General features: G+C 42.1%; 1 protein-coding gene across 2 annotated transcripts in view; it reads right to left on the bottom strand.

The window, feature by feature from the left end:
• Positions 1-16,323, bottom strand: part of LOC122556074 (D-beta-hydroxybutyrate dehydrogenase, mitochondrial-like) — a 39,123-nt gene extending 22,800 nt beyond the window's left edge. Inside the window, exon 1 of one of the 2 annotated variants that reach the window (XM_087993448.1) lies at positions 16,013-16,323. In XM_087993448.1, the coding sequence (XP_087849574.1) occupies positions 16,013-16,225 (213 nt within the window). In that variant the 5' untranslated portion in view covers positions 16,226-16,323. The remainder of the gene's footprint in view (positions 1-16,012) is intronic. The other variant, XM_043702504.2, reaches the window with a different exon arrangement.
• Positions 16,324-17,207: the final 884 nt, after the last annotated feature.

A 17,207-nucleotide genomic window follows, 5' to 3' on the forward strand; every position in this document is an offset into this window, starting at 1 on the left:
CTTACTGCTTAATAAATTATTTTCTGCTTGATTACCAAGAACCTGTGTTAAATAGTCCCAAGATATTTAAAATACTGCTTTACAGGGAGATATCCCAGCTTAACAATGATATTAATTACAAATTTTCAAGTTTGTTATAGAGTCATAGAGATGTACAGCATGGAAGCAGACCCTTCGGTCCAACCCGTCCATGCTGACCACATATCCCAACCCAATCTAGTCCCACCTGCCAGCACCCAGCCCATATCCCTCCAAACCCTTCCTATTCGTATACCCATTCAAATGCCTCTTAAATGTTGCAATTGTACCAGCCTCCACCACATCCTCTAGCAGCTCATTCCATACACGTACCACCATCTGAGTGGAAAAAGTTGCCCCTTAGGTCTCTTTTCTGTCTTTCCCTTCTCAGTCTAAATCTATGCCCTTTAGTTATGGACTCCCCGACCCCAGGGAAAAGACTTTGCCTGTTTACTCTATCCATGTCCCTCATAATTTTGTAAACCTCTATAGGGTCACCCCTCAGCCTCCGACGCTCCAGGGAAAACAGCCCCAGCTTGTTCAGCCTCTTCCTATAGCTCAAATCCTCCAACCCTGGCAACATCCTTGTGCATCTTTTCTGAACCCTTTCAAGTTTCACAACATCTTTCCCATAGGAAGGAGACCAGAATTGCATGCAATATTCCAACAGTGGCCTAACCAATGTCCTGTACTGTCACAACATGACCTCTCAACTCCTGTACTCAATACTCTAACCAATATTGGAAAATTACGTTAAAATTGCTCTGTTAAACAGCAATTTTATTAAGATCTGCCTCAACAACTCAATCTGCCCATACATTTTGACTAAAAGAGAGCCACAATATTAAAAGTAATGTAAGTTATGTACACAACACAAAACTTATTTGAAGGCAATGAAATATAAAAGATTAAATATATTTTGTTACATGGTCAAGTGATTAATATAAGAGTGGGTTTAACCATTATTAAAGGGAATAATTAGTACTTGGTGATACAAACCCTAGTTTTTCTCATTTGCATCAAGAATTTTGTTTCAGAAGTATATAACGTAGCGAGGAATCTTAGAGGTGTCTGAGCAACATGATCATGGTGAGATTTGTCTGATGAAGACTATCTCAAAGTCACAAGCATCTTGCTCCATCTTTTAAGCTTTTGCTGAGCAGCAATGCAAGTTTATCACTAGGCAGCAGCAAGGTGCCAATTATGGGTGATTACGGCTTGTTACACCATATTAATGGCACACATTCCCTCATTAGTATTCAGCTTTCCATTTTACAAAACTCACCAAACAAACAAGACATTGAGAACACTTGACGTAGAAATTAGAGTAGGTCTGCAGCTCAGCTTCAATTACTTCAGATCACCACTTGCTCCAAAGGGCCTCCATGTTGTGCACTGGGTACAATATCTACAGAGGGACATCTACTTGATGTATAGAGGGATCTTGGAGTTCAAGTCCACAGCTCCCTGAAAGTGGCACTCAAATAGATAGGGTGGTAAAGAATGCATATGGCATGCTTGACTTTATTGCTTGGGAAACTGGGTACAAGAGTCAGGATGTCATGTTGCAACTTTACAAGACTTTGATTAGGCCGCACTTAGAGTACTGCATTCAATTCTGGTCACCACATTACAGGAAGGATATGAAGGCTTTGAAGAGGATGCAGAAGAGACTTACCAGAACGCTGCCTGGATAAGAGGGTATGAGCTATAAGGAGAGGCTAGAAAAACTCAGGTTGTTTCCCATGGAGTGGCAGAAGCTGAAGGAAGATTTGATAGAAGTCTATAAAATTACGACATATAGGGTTGATGAGTCTAGATTAGAGTGGTGCTGGAAAAGCACAGCAGGTCAAGCAGCATCCAAGGAGCAGGAAAATCAACGTTTCGGGCAAAAGCCCTTCATCAGGAATGAAGCCAGGAAAATCGACATTTCAGGATTTTGCCCAAAACGTCTATTTTCTTGCTCCACGGATGTTGCCTGACCTGCTGTGCTTTTCCAGCACCATTCTAATCTAGACTCAGATATCCAGCAGGTGTGGACTTGTTTGGCCGAAGGGCCTGTTTCCACACTGTAACTAATTTAATCTAATCTAATCTGCAGTCCTCACTTTTGCCTATATACGGTTGATGGTCAGAATCTTTCCCAGATTTGAAATGTCTAATACTAGGGGGAATGTATTTAAAGTGACAGGGGAAAAATTCGAAAGAGATGTGAGGGGCAAATTGTTTTGCACAGTGTGGTAGACGTCTGTAATGTGCTGCCAGGAGTAGTAATGGAGACAGATACAACAGGAACATTTATGGGACTTTTAGATAAGTACATGAATATGCAGGGAATGGAGGGATATGGACCAAGGGCAGGCAGAAGGGATTAGTTTAACTTATTGTCACAACATTGCGTGATGAAGGGTGTGTTCCTGTGCTGTACTATTCCATGTGCTATCTCACAGCACACAGCCCACACACCTCCCACCTACACTGACACTGGCATCCAACATGAGCCAGCTTCAAAGAGCCCTCATGGCACATCTCTGATTTCCTTTCGGCACATTTCTACAATTCCATTCTGCACTGGCAACTATCACTCTCATGTTGCTGCAATATACTGTACACTCAGGGGCTGTCCCCAGTTCACAGATTACTTCAGGCTCCAACTCTTGGCCCTTCACTGGCTCTCATAGGTTCAGAGTGAGTGAACGCTATCTGGATGCATCCCTTTGCATTGCATGTTTTTGAATTTTTTCCCCCTCGACCAGAGCTAGCAGACTCCTATTAATTCAGTCATACCTCGTCACCTAGCACAGGTACAAAGACAGGAGGTTTATCATGATTATCAACAGTGACCAGTCAAGTCAAGGGAGACAGCCTTCATTTAAGGAGTCCCAGCACAGTAAATCAAGGACAGCTTACAATACCAGTCAATGGGCTTGGACATGGTCAGCCAGCTACTTGAAGCAGTCAGAATCAAGATCCTCACCTCAAAGTGGTGAGAAACCAAATGTCCGGCAACCAACCACCTGTCCTCACAGTATCTGCCTTAGTGTGGACCTTTTTCCTCCTGGTATGAGAGAGAGGCAGGTATTAAAAATCCAGAGTGAAGGCTCCAATGGTAACCATGAAACAATTGTCGATTGTCAGAAAAACCCATCTGGTTCACTCATGCCCTTTATGGAAGGAAATTGCCATCTTTACCTGGTCTGCCTACATGTGACTCCAGACCCACTAATGTGGTTGATTCTTAACAGCCCTATGGGCAATTGGGGATGGACAATAAATGCTGGCCTAGACAACAATGCCAACATGCCTTATAGAGTCATAGAGATGTACAGCATGGAAACAGACCCTGTGGTCCAACTCGTCCATGCCGACCAGTTATCCTAACCTAATCTAGTCCCATTTCCCAGCACTTGGCCCATATCCCTCCAAACCCTTCCTATTCATATACCCATCCAGATGCCTTTTAAATTTCGCAACTGTACCAGCCTCCACCACTTCCTCTGGCAGCTCATTCCATAACATGCACCACCCTCTGCGTGAAAAAGTTGCCCCTTAGGTCCCTTTTATATCTTTTCCCTCTCACCCTAAACCTATGCCCTCTAGTTCTGGACTCCTCCACCCTAGGAAAAAGACCTTGCCTATTTATCCCTTCCAAGCCCCTCATGATTTTGTAAACCTCTATAAGGTCACCCTTTAGCCTCTGACGCTCCAGGGAAAACAGCCCCAGCCTATTCAGCCTCTCCCTATAGTTCAAATCCACCAATCCTGGCAACATCCTTGTAAATTTTTCTGAACCCTTTCAAGTTTCACAACATCTTTCTGATAGGAAGGAGACCAAAATTGCATGCAATATTCCAAAAGTGGCCTAACCAATGTCCTGTACAGCTGCAGCATGACCTCCCAACTCTTAAACTCAATGCTCTGACCAATAAAAGAAAGCATACCAAACGCTTTCTTCACCGTCCAATCTACCTGCGACTCTACTTCCAAGGTCTCTTTGTTCAGCAACACTCCCCAGGACCTTACCATTAAGTGTCTAAGTCCTGCTCTGATGTGCTTTTCCAAAACACAGAACGAATAATATAAGAATGAAGAATATAAGAAATAAGGACGAGGGTGGAACAAATATACTTTGGTACATTGTTGCAGGTAGGAGTGGGGTTTCCCAAGTGAGTGAGTAGGCAGTGCAGAGGGCATGTGGGGTTCATAGTGTTGGGGATTGGTGTGGGAGAGCATGTGCTTTGGTGGGAGGTGGCTCCAGTGGCAAAGATAGCTTTAGTTTGAAGTATTGGAAAGAAGAGGGTGGCACTTACTGTGGCAGAATGAAGAAGGCCATTGACCATCCACAGTGTTGGGCATTCCTTCTCTATGACTCTATCTCAGCACTGTAACCATGCTGCTCTGGTGTCATGGCAGTCACTGGTGACCCTAGGGGGAAAGAGGTAGTCCCACATTTACATCACCTCATCCAGCTGGATACCCAGGTCCATGGCAGCAAAGTGGGATACTGCCATATCCAGGGCAATTGTCAGGGCAGCTCCAGACCAACAGTGCTTGCCCAGGTGCAGGACAGGCTTTTAAATATCACATGGGCACAAGGATTGCCAGGCTTTTGGTAGATATCCAGTGAGTGGAGAGTTGTTCCAGGCACAGCATGTTGATGTGGTAAGAGTTAGACATGAGGTGCAGAGTAAGTAATTAAAGGCAGTAGGTTGTGGCAAGACATCTAGCCAGGCCTCACAACAAGAATCCCCCCAGAAACACAACTTGCAGTTTGCCTAAAAAACATACGATTCAGTCCATAGGAGCAACCGGCAGACACATTATCTAATCCAGGGTTTCCCAAAGTAATGGCAAGCTGAAATGTTTTGGTCATGAGTTCAGAGGCACCAAGACCATCACATAGCTCTGCCACTCTACCCTGCTCATATGAGTCCTATTCCCTACTCCCCCAAGTTCTTACAAGGGGCTCATGTAATTTAAGCCTCAAAAGTACAGTGGGAAGTAGTATGGAAACATCTAATCTAACCTGTTCATCTCCTCTGACCAGGCTACATTAATGCATATCCCTTAGGGCTATCACACTGCAACTGTACTGCTAGTGCAGTTGCATTTTGCCTTGGCCCTACACTTACAGATTGTATGCCTTGAATCCAGAGTGCTGACACAATGCGTAAATGAAAGCAGAACTCCCAAAGGAGGATACATCCACTTATTTCATTTGAAAGTCGACTTGGGCCTTCAAACCTGATTTACAAGACTAAGTGGGTTTTAAACTGAGATTACTTTGTACCTGGTAGTCCCATCCACTACTAGGAACTTGCCATGTGCCAATTTGGACATTTTCAATTTTCTTGTTCGTTCACCTTTGAAACTTTAAAAGGAGAAAATGTAGTACAGACTAAATCCAAAGCAAATGATTATAATGCTTTATATATCAAATAAAAACAGAAAGCATTACTAATACAGAAACAGAAATTGCTGGAGACACTCAACAGGTCTGGCAGCATCTGTGGTGAGAAAGCAGAACTTTGACGAAGACTCACTGGAATCACAGAATCCCTACAGTGTGGAAACAGGTCCTTTGGCCGAACAAGTCCACACCGACCTTCCGAAGAATATCCCACCCAAACCCATTTCCCCACCCTGTTACTCTACTTGTACCTCTGATTACTGTACCCTACCCACACATCCCTGAACACTATGGGTAATTTAGCATGGCCAATTCACCTAACCTACACATCTCTGGATCATGGGAGGAAACCAGAGCACCCAACGAAACCAACACAGACACGGTGAGAATGACTCAAAACATTAATTATACTTTCTGTTTCAGATTTCCAGCATCCACAGTTCGTTGTTTTATTTAAGCACTATGAATAGCCTGTTCCACATGCTTACACCATTTTTATCCAAAATACATTATGCATGAATTACCCTTTTCTTTGTTATTCACCATTTGAAATTCTGACCTTTATTTGAACTGTCAACATGCCTGCCAAACTTGTCTAAATCAACATTCTACAAAATCCTTAACCTTAAATACTTCTGTGTCAGTGTTGTTAACATCTCGCTATCGCTTGAGTTTCTGTAAATGGACTTAATGCAGCTGCTTTTCACCTGCTTGCATAAGTTAAGTCCTTTTAGAAGCAAACTAAAGTATTTTGATGAATACTGTACAAAATGCCCAAATTGTGATTCTATAACTATCATACAGAACTCTTGAGGTCAGAGCCAAATATCTTTCTCATGTTGCAACACTCTTCAGATGTTTCAAATTAGTCTGCACTAATGTTCTGATGAAGTATTAAATGTATTTGTCTCTCCAAAGATGCTGGGATATCTGCAAAGTGTTTTCTATTTTGTTTGAATTTTCCAGCAGTATTTCACTTTTTTTTATTATGAACTCTCATTCCAAGGTTTCATACCCTTAAACAGCTCTTCAATAACAGATATAGACCATGATTTTAAGTTTCACGACAGGACTGGGAAAAGGCTCAATGAGGTTAAACATTGTTTAAAATTTTCTTTCGCTTCTGATGGCTCAGAAGCATCCCTCTGGGTTTCAGTGGGCCAACTCTAGTTCACACCTATACCCTTAACCACCACCATCCACCCTCCATCCATTATCAACACGAAAAAGCCTCATGATAGTAACCACTTCCAAAGGCTGGTGAACTCCTGTTGCCTGATTTATCACATCTGCCTGCTGCTAGGCATGGAGTCCTTCAGAGAGATGTTGTAAGGGCATGCCAATTCACTATAATGCATCAAGAGAAAGGGTGCTTTAAGTGTAGAAAACTACAGAGATTGCTTCATCCAACGTGGTAGAGGAAAATCACTTCCAGGCCAAACTAGAAGAGTTTATTGTAATATAGTTTATTGTATATTAGCCACTATTTTCAAGTTACACTGATATGATAGACAATGTTATAAAACTTTGAGAAGACCAAATGTCAGTTCTCACACCTTGGTAAAAACAATGACTGCAAATGCTGGAAACCAGATTCTGGATTAGTGGTGCTGGAAGAGCACAGCAGTTCAGGCAGCATCCGAGAAGCAGATCCTAAGCCGCTCTGCTCACAAATCCATAGTCACCACGCAGCTACTCTAATATATATCACAAGCAACCAATCCATTTATAGTTCAGGCTAATGAACCACTATACATTCTATAGGCACCAATCTTCTTTGGTGGTTGGCAGTGTTAAATTTGTTTCCAAAATCAGGAATTCAACATCAACTATCTCACTCCATAATATCTTCAAATGAATCCAGTCAGTCGATTAATTGTGAATTGTTATTTTAAACGGTCTGGTGATTTTCTGTAACATCTTCAAGATTATTTCCTTGCAATCCCTCAATCCATCATCATGGTGAGTGGCGCTTATTGCATGTGTCAGCATTAACTCTTTCAGACCCTTATTCAACAGTGGAGTTGCAATCTTGTCAGGAAGGTGCTGAGATTTTAGTTCATGGACTTTAGTTACATATGCAAGATTGGCTTGTTGCATGAACCAGCATTCCAGACTGCAATTGGAAATGAAACCCTGAAGCTAAACTCTTATAGGCCTCAGCATAGAAACTGTTCACTCATCCCAATAACCCACCAGTCTGCAACAAGCACCAATCCTACCATAAGTTAAAATCCGTACCTTTAGTTTTTCTAGTTACATTTAGCTGGCTCTAAATTTGTAATGATCATTTGCAACTATGCCCAGTTTGATGCCTTGTATTTTAAATATTTGGGACATAATTCCAAATTATCCACAAATATAAATGACTAACATTCATAACACTAACCTCGATAACACACCACCAGTGATCAGTCACCACACAGGTACTCCAGTCTGGATCACAAGCAACCAACTAATTTATAATCCAGACTGATACACTCCAATACATTCTACAAGCACTAATCTTCTGCAGTAGTTGGCAGTGTTAAATTCCTTTCTGAAACTCAATATACATCAATTATCTCACTCCATCCACCCAGTCCCAACATCCTCAAAGAAATCCAGTGAGTGGATTGATCGTGAATTGCCATTTCAAAAGCCATAGTGATTGTCATTTTTTGACATCTGCCATTACAATTCTAACATTCCTGTGCAATTATATCTTTTCATAAAATCTGCATGTTAACAGTCATTCTTAACACTTTTTCTGATCATGGAATTACTTGGAATTTTCTGCAGGTCCAGAGACTTCAGGAAGTATTACTATGGAGACAACTTCAAATCTCTCTACGGAAAACTATCTGAGCCCTGACAGTGTTTATCTTGCATTTCTGCAACTTCCTTAACATGTTTCCATGTGATTTTAGCCATTTCTAATCTTCTCTCACCATTAGTAGTCTCTTCCTGTTTGAAATGTTTCTGCATTCTTTATTTGAAATACAAATGTAAAAATAGTGGTATAGCATTTCAGCAACTTCCTTCTCGGTTATCACCTGTAGGTTATCACAGGTTGCTAAATGAGCATTCTCCTGAGGTCTTTAATAAATTTTTACCATAAAAGGTGATAGCTGTGTCGTTCCCTTTTTTTTATTGTTTCCAGATATATTCTCTCCCTTAATATCTCTTCATGTTTGAATACAGGGGGTCCCCAATTTATTAACGCATTCCCATGCGGCTGTATAATTTTAAAGTTCTGACATATGAACATTTCCAAATTTACAAACAGCTACTTCACATTGTTCTGTATTGTGTTTAGACTTGTGCACAACCCAACTTTTGAACAGACTCCAGAACAAAACACATTCACAACCAAGGAGCTGCCTGTACTTGAAAACAGTTGAAACAAATCTGAAAGTAAAAAGCTGGCATTGGTAAAAGCTGCCGGATTGTTGAAAAAGCAAACTATTTCACAAATGTTCTTTGAGGAAAGAACCCAACTATCTTGCCTTATTTTATCCATACAGTGATGTCCCTATATGAGACTTACATATCCTCTTCAGTGAACTAACAAGCTACAAAATCATACCAAACTACCACCGGTGTTTCAAGACAGCTACATCCCATCACTGTCTAGGAGCAACTAGATAACTAGGTCAATGCCCACATTTTAAAAATAGTTTTTTTCTAAATCAATAGAAACAGAACTATTCGAAGTGAGATAAGAGCCCAGGCAGCAGCAGCAGATTGCCAACTTATGATGGCATTCCAAAATATGGGATAGTTGAATAAGTTAGTTTGTATTATGTTAGATCTCAGAGTCAGTATGTTTAAGAGACATGCTCATGCTATCATAGCATATAACCAGAGGCTATAAAGGTCAAATATGCTATCTTATGCCAGAATCACTTGTGGCATGACACAGTAATGACACAGTAATACTGCTGTTACAATTTTCCAGCTTCATGTTAACCAATGTGCCTGTGAATATAATGCTTGCATGTCACATCTACTTGTAATAGAGGTCTGTGGATTCTTCAACACCACAACATCCATATCCAGTTTCTTATGTAACGGTAGATAATATAGGCATTTCTGTTTCAGATAGCTGACTCTAGTGGAAACAAAGTCACGTCACTTTGAACTGGTCTTCATTAAATGGAAGAACGTGCAAGACAGAAATATCAAAAAGGTGAATTCTGGAGCAGTTGAGAACTAAACTACTTATATAGAGACGGTGAAATGGCAATTTCTTTTCAATAAGTTATGTAGAGTGAGGGACCAGGTCCAATGGAATATATCCCAGGAACCTGAAGGAGTTGAATAAGAAATTGTAGGGGCCTTGGAAATTATAATTCAGAGCTGTATTGAGTTTGGAAAGAGTCCCAAGTAGTACCCATTTTTGAAAAGACAGACAAAGCTAATTGAAACAATTACAGGCCAGCATAACAATCAGGATGTTTTAGAATCCTTAACTAGCATGAAATTAGCAGATATTAAGAGAGAATGATATTGAAAAGAATCAGAAGCCATAACCCGAGAGAAATTTCATAGAATGCCTAAAGAAGATAACAGATTTGATAGATTGAGGAAATATAGTGAATGTACTAGTTGTTTGCAGCTTAACTTCCCCAATATTACCTGGTGTAGTTACAGTATAAGAAGGTTTAGAAAGGGCAGAATTCTTAAAATGCATCTAGGAAAGATTTTTAAGCCAGAACATAGAAGGGCCTACAATAGATTGGGTGGTCCTGAACTTAATTTTAGTTAATGCAGTTAGACATGTGATTGCAGTATCAGCAGTCAACCAATTTGCAGACCGTGATCATAACACCATTAGATTCGATATTGTTATGGATTGTTCCTACCAATACTGAAGAATCAGCAGTAAGCCATTTTGCAGACTGTAATCATAACTCCATTAAGTTTGATATTGTTATGGATTGTTCCCAACAGGGCCACTCAGCTCCTGACCTCATTACAGCCTTGGCTCAAACATGGACAAAACAGCTGGATTCCAGAGGTTAGGTGAAAGTGACAGCCCGTAACATCAAGGCCGCATTCAACTGAGTGTGGTATCATGGATCCCTAGCAAAATTGGAATCAATGGGGATTAGGGGCAAACTCTCCTCTAGTTGGAGTCATACCTAACACATCAGAAGATGGCTATGGTTATTGGACATGAATCATCTTACTTTCAGGACATCTCTACAACTGTTCTTCAGGGTAGTGTCCTAGGCCCAACCACATTCAGTTGCTTCATCAATTACCTTCCCTCCATAAGATCAGAAGTAGGGATGCTCACCAATTTTCAACTCCATTCACAACTCCTCCAATACTGTAGCAGTCCATCTTCAAATGCAACAAGATCTAGACAATATCCAGGCTTGGGCTGACAAGTGGCAAGTAACATCCAGGCCAAATAACCATCTCCAGTAAGAGATAACCTATTCACTGCCCCTTGATATTCAACTGTGTTACATCACTGAATTCCCCAGTATCAGCATTCTTGGGGTTACAATTGACCAGAAACTCAAGTGGACTTGTTACATAAACATTGTGGTTACAAGAGTAGGTCAGAGGCTAGGAATACGGCAGCAAGTAATTCACCTCATGACTCCCCAAAGCCTGTCCACCATCAACAAGTCACAAGTCAGGATTCTGATGGAATACTCTGCACTTGCTTGGATGGGTACACTCCAACAATACTCAGAATGTTTGACACCATCCAGGACAAAGCTGCCTGCTTGACTGATGTCACATCTACAATTTCCACTCCTTCCACCACTGATGTCCAGTATACACTGCTGTGACCATCTACAAGATACACTGCAGAAATTCATTGAAGATTCTTAGACAGCACCCTACAAACCCACAACCACTACCATCAGGAAGGATAAGGGCAGCAGATACATGGGAACACCACAACTTGCAAGTTCTCCTCCAAGTCACTCACCATCCTGACTTAGAAAGACACTGTGTTTCCTTCACTGTTGCGGTGTTAAAATTCTGGAATTCTCTCCCAAAGGGCCTTGTGGGTCAATCTACAGAACGTGGACTGCAGCAGTCCAAGAAGGCAGCTCACCACCACCTTCTCAAGGGTAATAAATGCTGGCCAGTCAGCGATGTCTATGTCCAAGAATGAATTTGAAAAAATACTTATCCCAGACTGTTGTATGAGACAACAGAGGAATTAACAAAGTCATTAACAATAATCCTCAATTCCCTTCTGGCCACATGGGACATGTCACAGGACTGAAGGGCAGGCAATGGGATACTGTTCTTCAAGAAGGGAAGAAGTAATAAGCTAGGAAACTACAGGCAGTCAGTCTAATCTTGGTGATGGAGAAAACAATTGGAAGCAATTCTAAAGGATAGAATTAATCTGCACTTGGAGAGGCATGGATTAATCAAGAACAGTCAGCATGGTTTTGTTAAGGAGAGGTCATATCTGACCACCTTGATTAAATTTTTCAAAGAGGTGACCAGGTGTATAGCAGAGAGCATTGCATTTGACACAGATTGCTTAGACTTCAGCAGGACTTTTGATAAGGCCCTGCACGGGAGACTGACAGCAAAGTTAAGAACCCCTGGGATCCAAGGAAATTTGGCCAATTCAATTTAGAAATGACTGAGTGGCGGGAAGGAGAGGATGACAGTTGAGGGATATTTACGTGACTGGAAACCTATGTCCAATGGAGTTCCACAGGGATTAGTGTTGGGACTCTTACTGTTTGCGGTATACATAAATGGTTTAGACTTGAGTATTGGAGGGTTGATCAATAAGTTTGCAGTTAATAGAAACACTGGCGGGGCAGTAAATAGTGAGGATAGCCTTAGATTACTGGATACGGACAGGCTGATCAGTGGCGAATGAAATTCAATTTGGATAAATGTGAGGTGAGAAACTCAAGCAGGACAAACAAAGCAAGGCAATATGTGATGAGCAGTTGGTCCCTCAGAAGCACTGAGGATTACAGGGATCTTGGTGTGCATGTCCACTGGTCCCTTTGTGTAGCAGGACAAGGATACAAAGTATTTGAAAGAGCATATGAGATGCTTGCCATTAGTTTAAGGACAGAGAAATTATGTTGTATAAAATGTTGACGAGACCACAGCTGCAGTAATGTGCGCAGTTCTGGAATTCACATTACAGAAAGGATGTGACAACACTGGAGAGAGTCCAGAGGATCTTTACCAGTTGTTGCCTGGACTGGTGAGTTTCGTGAGGAGAGATTGCATACACTGGGGTTGTCCTCCTTGGAACACAGCAGAATGAGGAGTGTCATGATTGAGATGCATAAACTTATGAGGGGCATAGCTAGGAGAGACAGAAAAGAACTTTTCCCTTGGTAGAGGGAATCAATGGCATGGAGGCATATACTTAAAATAAGGGGAAGGAGGTTTACAGAGGATATATGAGAAAAAAACATTTTCAACACCGTAGAGGGTGGTGGGAATCTGGAACTATAAAGATGGTAGAGGCAAAAACTGTCAAAACATTTCAGAAGTATTTAGATGCTTACTTTTGGTGTCAAGGCAATCAAAGTTATGGGCAAAGTGCTAGGAAAATGCAATTAGAATGGCTAGGTGGTTGCTTTTGACTGGCACAGACTCAACGGGCTGAAGGGTCTTTTTTTAGTGCTGGAAACCCCATGATTGTATGAGGAGAAACAGCAATAAGACTGATGAGACACAATGGTATGTGACCATGTTATAACATCAATATGTTTCTATATGGAAGAGTCGTTAGACTAGCATAAGAGAAAGGCACTGTGAGAAATGTTGTTTTTTACCATGGGTGGAGGGCAAGGCTGATAGGTGTAGGGAATGCTGGACGACTGAAGAAATTGAGGTTTTGGTTGAATAAGAAGGAAGTATATGTCAGATATAGACTGCAGGGATTCTGCTGTGTTCCAAGGAGGACAACCCCTAGAAGAGTATAAAGTTAGGCAAGTGACTGCTGGGCCCCTTGCTGAGATACCTGTATCATCAATAGCTACAGGTGAGGTGCCAGAAGACTGGAGGTTGGCGAATGTGGTGCCACTATGTAAGGTGGTAAGGAAAAGCCAGAGAACAACATGTGAGTGAGCCTGACATCAGTGATGGGCAAGTTGTTGGAGGGAATCCTGAGGGATAGAATTTGCATACATTTAGAAAGGCAAAGACTGATTACGGATAGTCAACATTGCTTTGTGCTTGGGAAAGTGTGTCTCACTAACTTAACTGAGTTTTTTGAAGAAGCAATGAAGGGGACTGATGAGATCAAAGCATTTGATTTGGTTCCTTATGGTAGATTGGTTAGCAAGGTTAGATCACATGGGATACAGGGAGAAGCCATTTGGATACAGAACTGGCTCGAAGATAGAAGACAGAGGGTGGAGATGGAGGGTTGCTTTTCCATCTGGAGGCCTGTGATTAGTGGTGTGCCACAAGGATCAGTGTTTGCTCCTCTGCTTTTGTCATTTATATATAAATGATTTGGATATGAACATAGGAGGTATAGTTACTATGTTTGCAGATGACACCAAAATTGGAGGTGTAGTGGACAGTGAAGAAGATTACCTATGAGTACAATGGAATCTTGATCAGATGGGCAAATGGGCGGAGGAGTGGCAGATGGAGTTTAAATTAAGTAAATGTGAGGTGCTGCATTTTGGAAAGGCAAATCAGGCAGGACTTAACATTTAACAGTAAGTCCTGGGGTGTGTTGCCAAACAAAGAAACCTTGGGGTACAGGTTCATAGTTCCTTGAAAGTAGATTCGCTGGTAGCTATGACAGTGAAGGTGGCATTTGGTATGTTTGACTTTATTGGTCAATGCGTTGAGTATAGGAGTTGGGAGGTCATGAATTTTTGGAATTCTGGTCTCCCTGCTCTAGGAAGGATGTTGTGAAACTTGAAACTGTTCAGAAAATATTAACAAGGGTGTTGCCAGGGTTGGAGGGTTTGAACCTAGAGAGAGACTGAAGAGACTGGGGCTGTTTTCCCTGGAGCGTCAGAGGCTGAGGGGTGACCTTATAGAGTTTTATAAAGTCATGAAGAACATGGATAGGATAAATAGACAAAGTATTCTCGCCTCAGGCGACTGACTGTGTGGAGTTTGCACGTTCTCCCCGTGTCTGCGTGGGTTTCCTCCGGGTGCTCCGGTTTCCTCCCACAATCCAAAGATGTGCAGGTCAGGTGAATTGGCCATGCTAAATTGCCCAAGGGGTAAATGTAGGGGTATGGGTGGGTTACGCTTCGGCGGGTCGGTGTGGACTTGTTGGGCCGAAGGGCCTGTTTCCACATTGTAATGTAATCTAATCTAATCTATAATCTAATCTATTTTCTTCAGGGTGGGGAAGTTCAAAACTAGAGGGCATAGGTTTAAGGTGAGAGGGGAAAGATCTAAAATCAATGAGAGGGGCAACTTTTCCATACAGCTGTACAGGGTGGTGCATGTATGGAATGAGCTTCCAGAGGAAGTATTGGAGACTGATACAATTACAACATTTGAAAAGCAATTTGGATGAGTATGTGAATAGGAACAGTTTAGAATTTTGTTTAGCATCCCATCAGCATGGAAACATGCCGGTGAAAACAACACAGAAGCGCTTCACAGGAGGTTCCCAAGCACTGAGGATGTCACCTAGACAGGGGACGAAATGTCTGCAACACAAATTCCCAGCTCGGCAAATAGAACCACAACAACCCTCTGAAAAATAACCCACCTAAATCCATACCCCCACCCTATATTTACCCCAGACTGATGCACCTAACCTGCACATCCTTGGACACTATCGGCAATTTAGCATAGCCAATTCACCTAACCTGCACATCTTTTGGACTGTGGGAGGAAACCGGAGCACCTGGAGGACACCCACACAGACACAGGGAGAATGTGCAAACTCCACACAGTTGCTCAAGGCTGGAATCAAACCCGGGTCCCTGGTGCTGTGAGGCAGCAGTGCTAACCACTGAGCCACCATACCATCCAAAAGGGGATATGGGCTAAATGCTGGCAAATGGGACAAGATTTATTTGGGATATCTGGTCAGCATGGACAAATTGGACCAAGGGTCTGTGTCCATGCTGCATATCTCTATGTACCTAACAGTGGAGATAGTAACACTTAAAAGTGGCAGTTTACGTGCTTAAAACATCCTCCCTGTTTGTATTCCTGATATTGAATGGCAGAATAAACAAAGCTAGAAGGGCAAGGGATCACAGATTGCAACTGGTCCTTCACACGAAATGTAATCAATAGACTTCCAGGAAATGTAACAGTGATAAAGAAAACCTTGCTGTCATGTCGCAGTGAGTTAGAAAGTTTGAGAAAGTGACATAAGCATGCAGAGCGAGGCCAGGTACTCAGGAAGTTATAATAGATTTGATTCCCCGTTTAAAGAAAAATGGTTATTCCTGGGTAACTCATCCTTAGCGTTACCGTGTAGGCATTTCAATTGGTTATTTCCTCCTGTCACTTCAGGAAGGTCATAAACGTAAAGAATGAAGAGACTAATTTCACAGGATGCCAGAGAGTAACGAATCGCCTGCACCGGGACAAAATTCCTAGCAGCATTTAATCATATTTAACGTGACTGAACAAATGATAAGCGTTTACCTTCACCGAGCCCCGCGGTAGAGAGGGCACAGCCAAGTACAACACAAAAACCAGGTACATCAGCACGATACTGTGAGTCACCATATCCTCCTTCAAACCAAACAGTTGGACAAAAGCACTGAGAACCTCGGGGAGCCACAAGCCCAAGCCCAGGGTCAACAGGAATGAAAACAGGACCATGAAGGCCATCTGCACATAGGAGGTCTTGGACATCTCGCCGCCGCCCTGGGCTGGGCTCCGCTCCACAACAACCTAACTGCTCTGTCCTCGGAGTCCCTACCGCAGCTCAGGATCCATTCCCCCTCCCACTCCGCTGTACAAACCACTCAATCCGGACGAAGAATGAGATCACTTCCGTGTGTAAAATCTTATGAAAACGTTACTGTATCTGCTCACCAACAGGAGTGTGACAGACCGCAAGTCCACTGACACGGCGAGGGAATGCTTTCCGATCGTTCATCATGATTGAACTCTTCGGCTAACTAGTTTATGACAGTTTGATGATTTAGTGAGGAATAGGAGCAGGCCACTGAGCTTCTCCAGTTTATTCCGCTTGGCTGACCACATCTTAACACCATCCACCCACAACCCATCACAAAAATCCAACCCTCAACTTTGCCGTTTGCCAACCCGAAATAAACAGTTCTGGATTTATTACTCTTCGAAAGAAAGACTTCCCACTTCCATGGCGCTTCTCCTCCTGTCGGTACATCTCAAAAGCTCACTACTTCTATGAAGTACTTTTGAAAAGCTGGACGAAAAATATTTGCACGTAACAAAATCCCACAGGCAGCATGCCATGTGATAATGAACAGGGACTGAGAGTAAGTCCCCACAACCCTATATGCAACACGAGAAAAATCATAGGCATATTGAAATTTTTTTTTTCATTTTATTTGAACATTACTAGATGTTAAAATATTGAAAAGTATGGTCTACTTCAAATCCCGAGACTGCGACACTGATTCTACGCTCCCCAACCAGAAAAACAATCCTCCCTGTCCAAACTCAATAGAATTTTATACGTTTCAATCAGATTCCTTCTCATTCTTCTAAATTCTAGTGAATACAGGCCCAGTCAAACCAACATATCCTCACAGGACAATCTTGCCATCCCCAGCATCGGTCTACTGAACCTCTGCTTCTATGGCTCATGTATCCTTTCTTAGGTAAACAGACCAAAACTGCATGCAAT

This window comes from Chiloscyllium plagiosum, unplaced genomic scaffold (assembly GCF_037043375.1).
Source record: "Chiloscyllium plagiosum isolate Xiang-an unplaced genomic scaffold, Cpla_swu_hap1 HiC_scaffold_13, whole genome shotgun sequence".
In the NCBI taxonomy this organism is placed as follows: Eukaryota; Metazoa; Chordata; class Chondrichthyes; order Orectolobiformes; family Hemiscylliidae; genus Chiloscyllium; species Chiloscyllium plagiosum.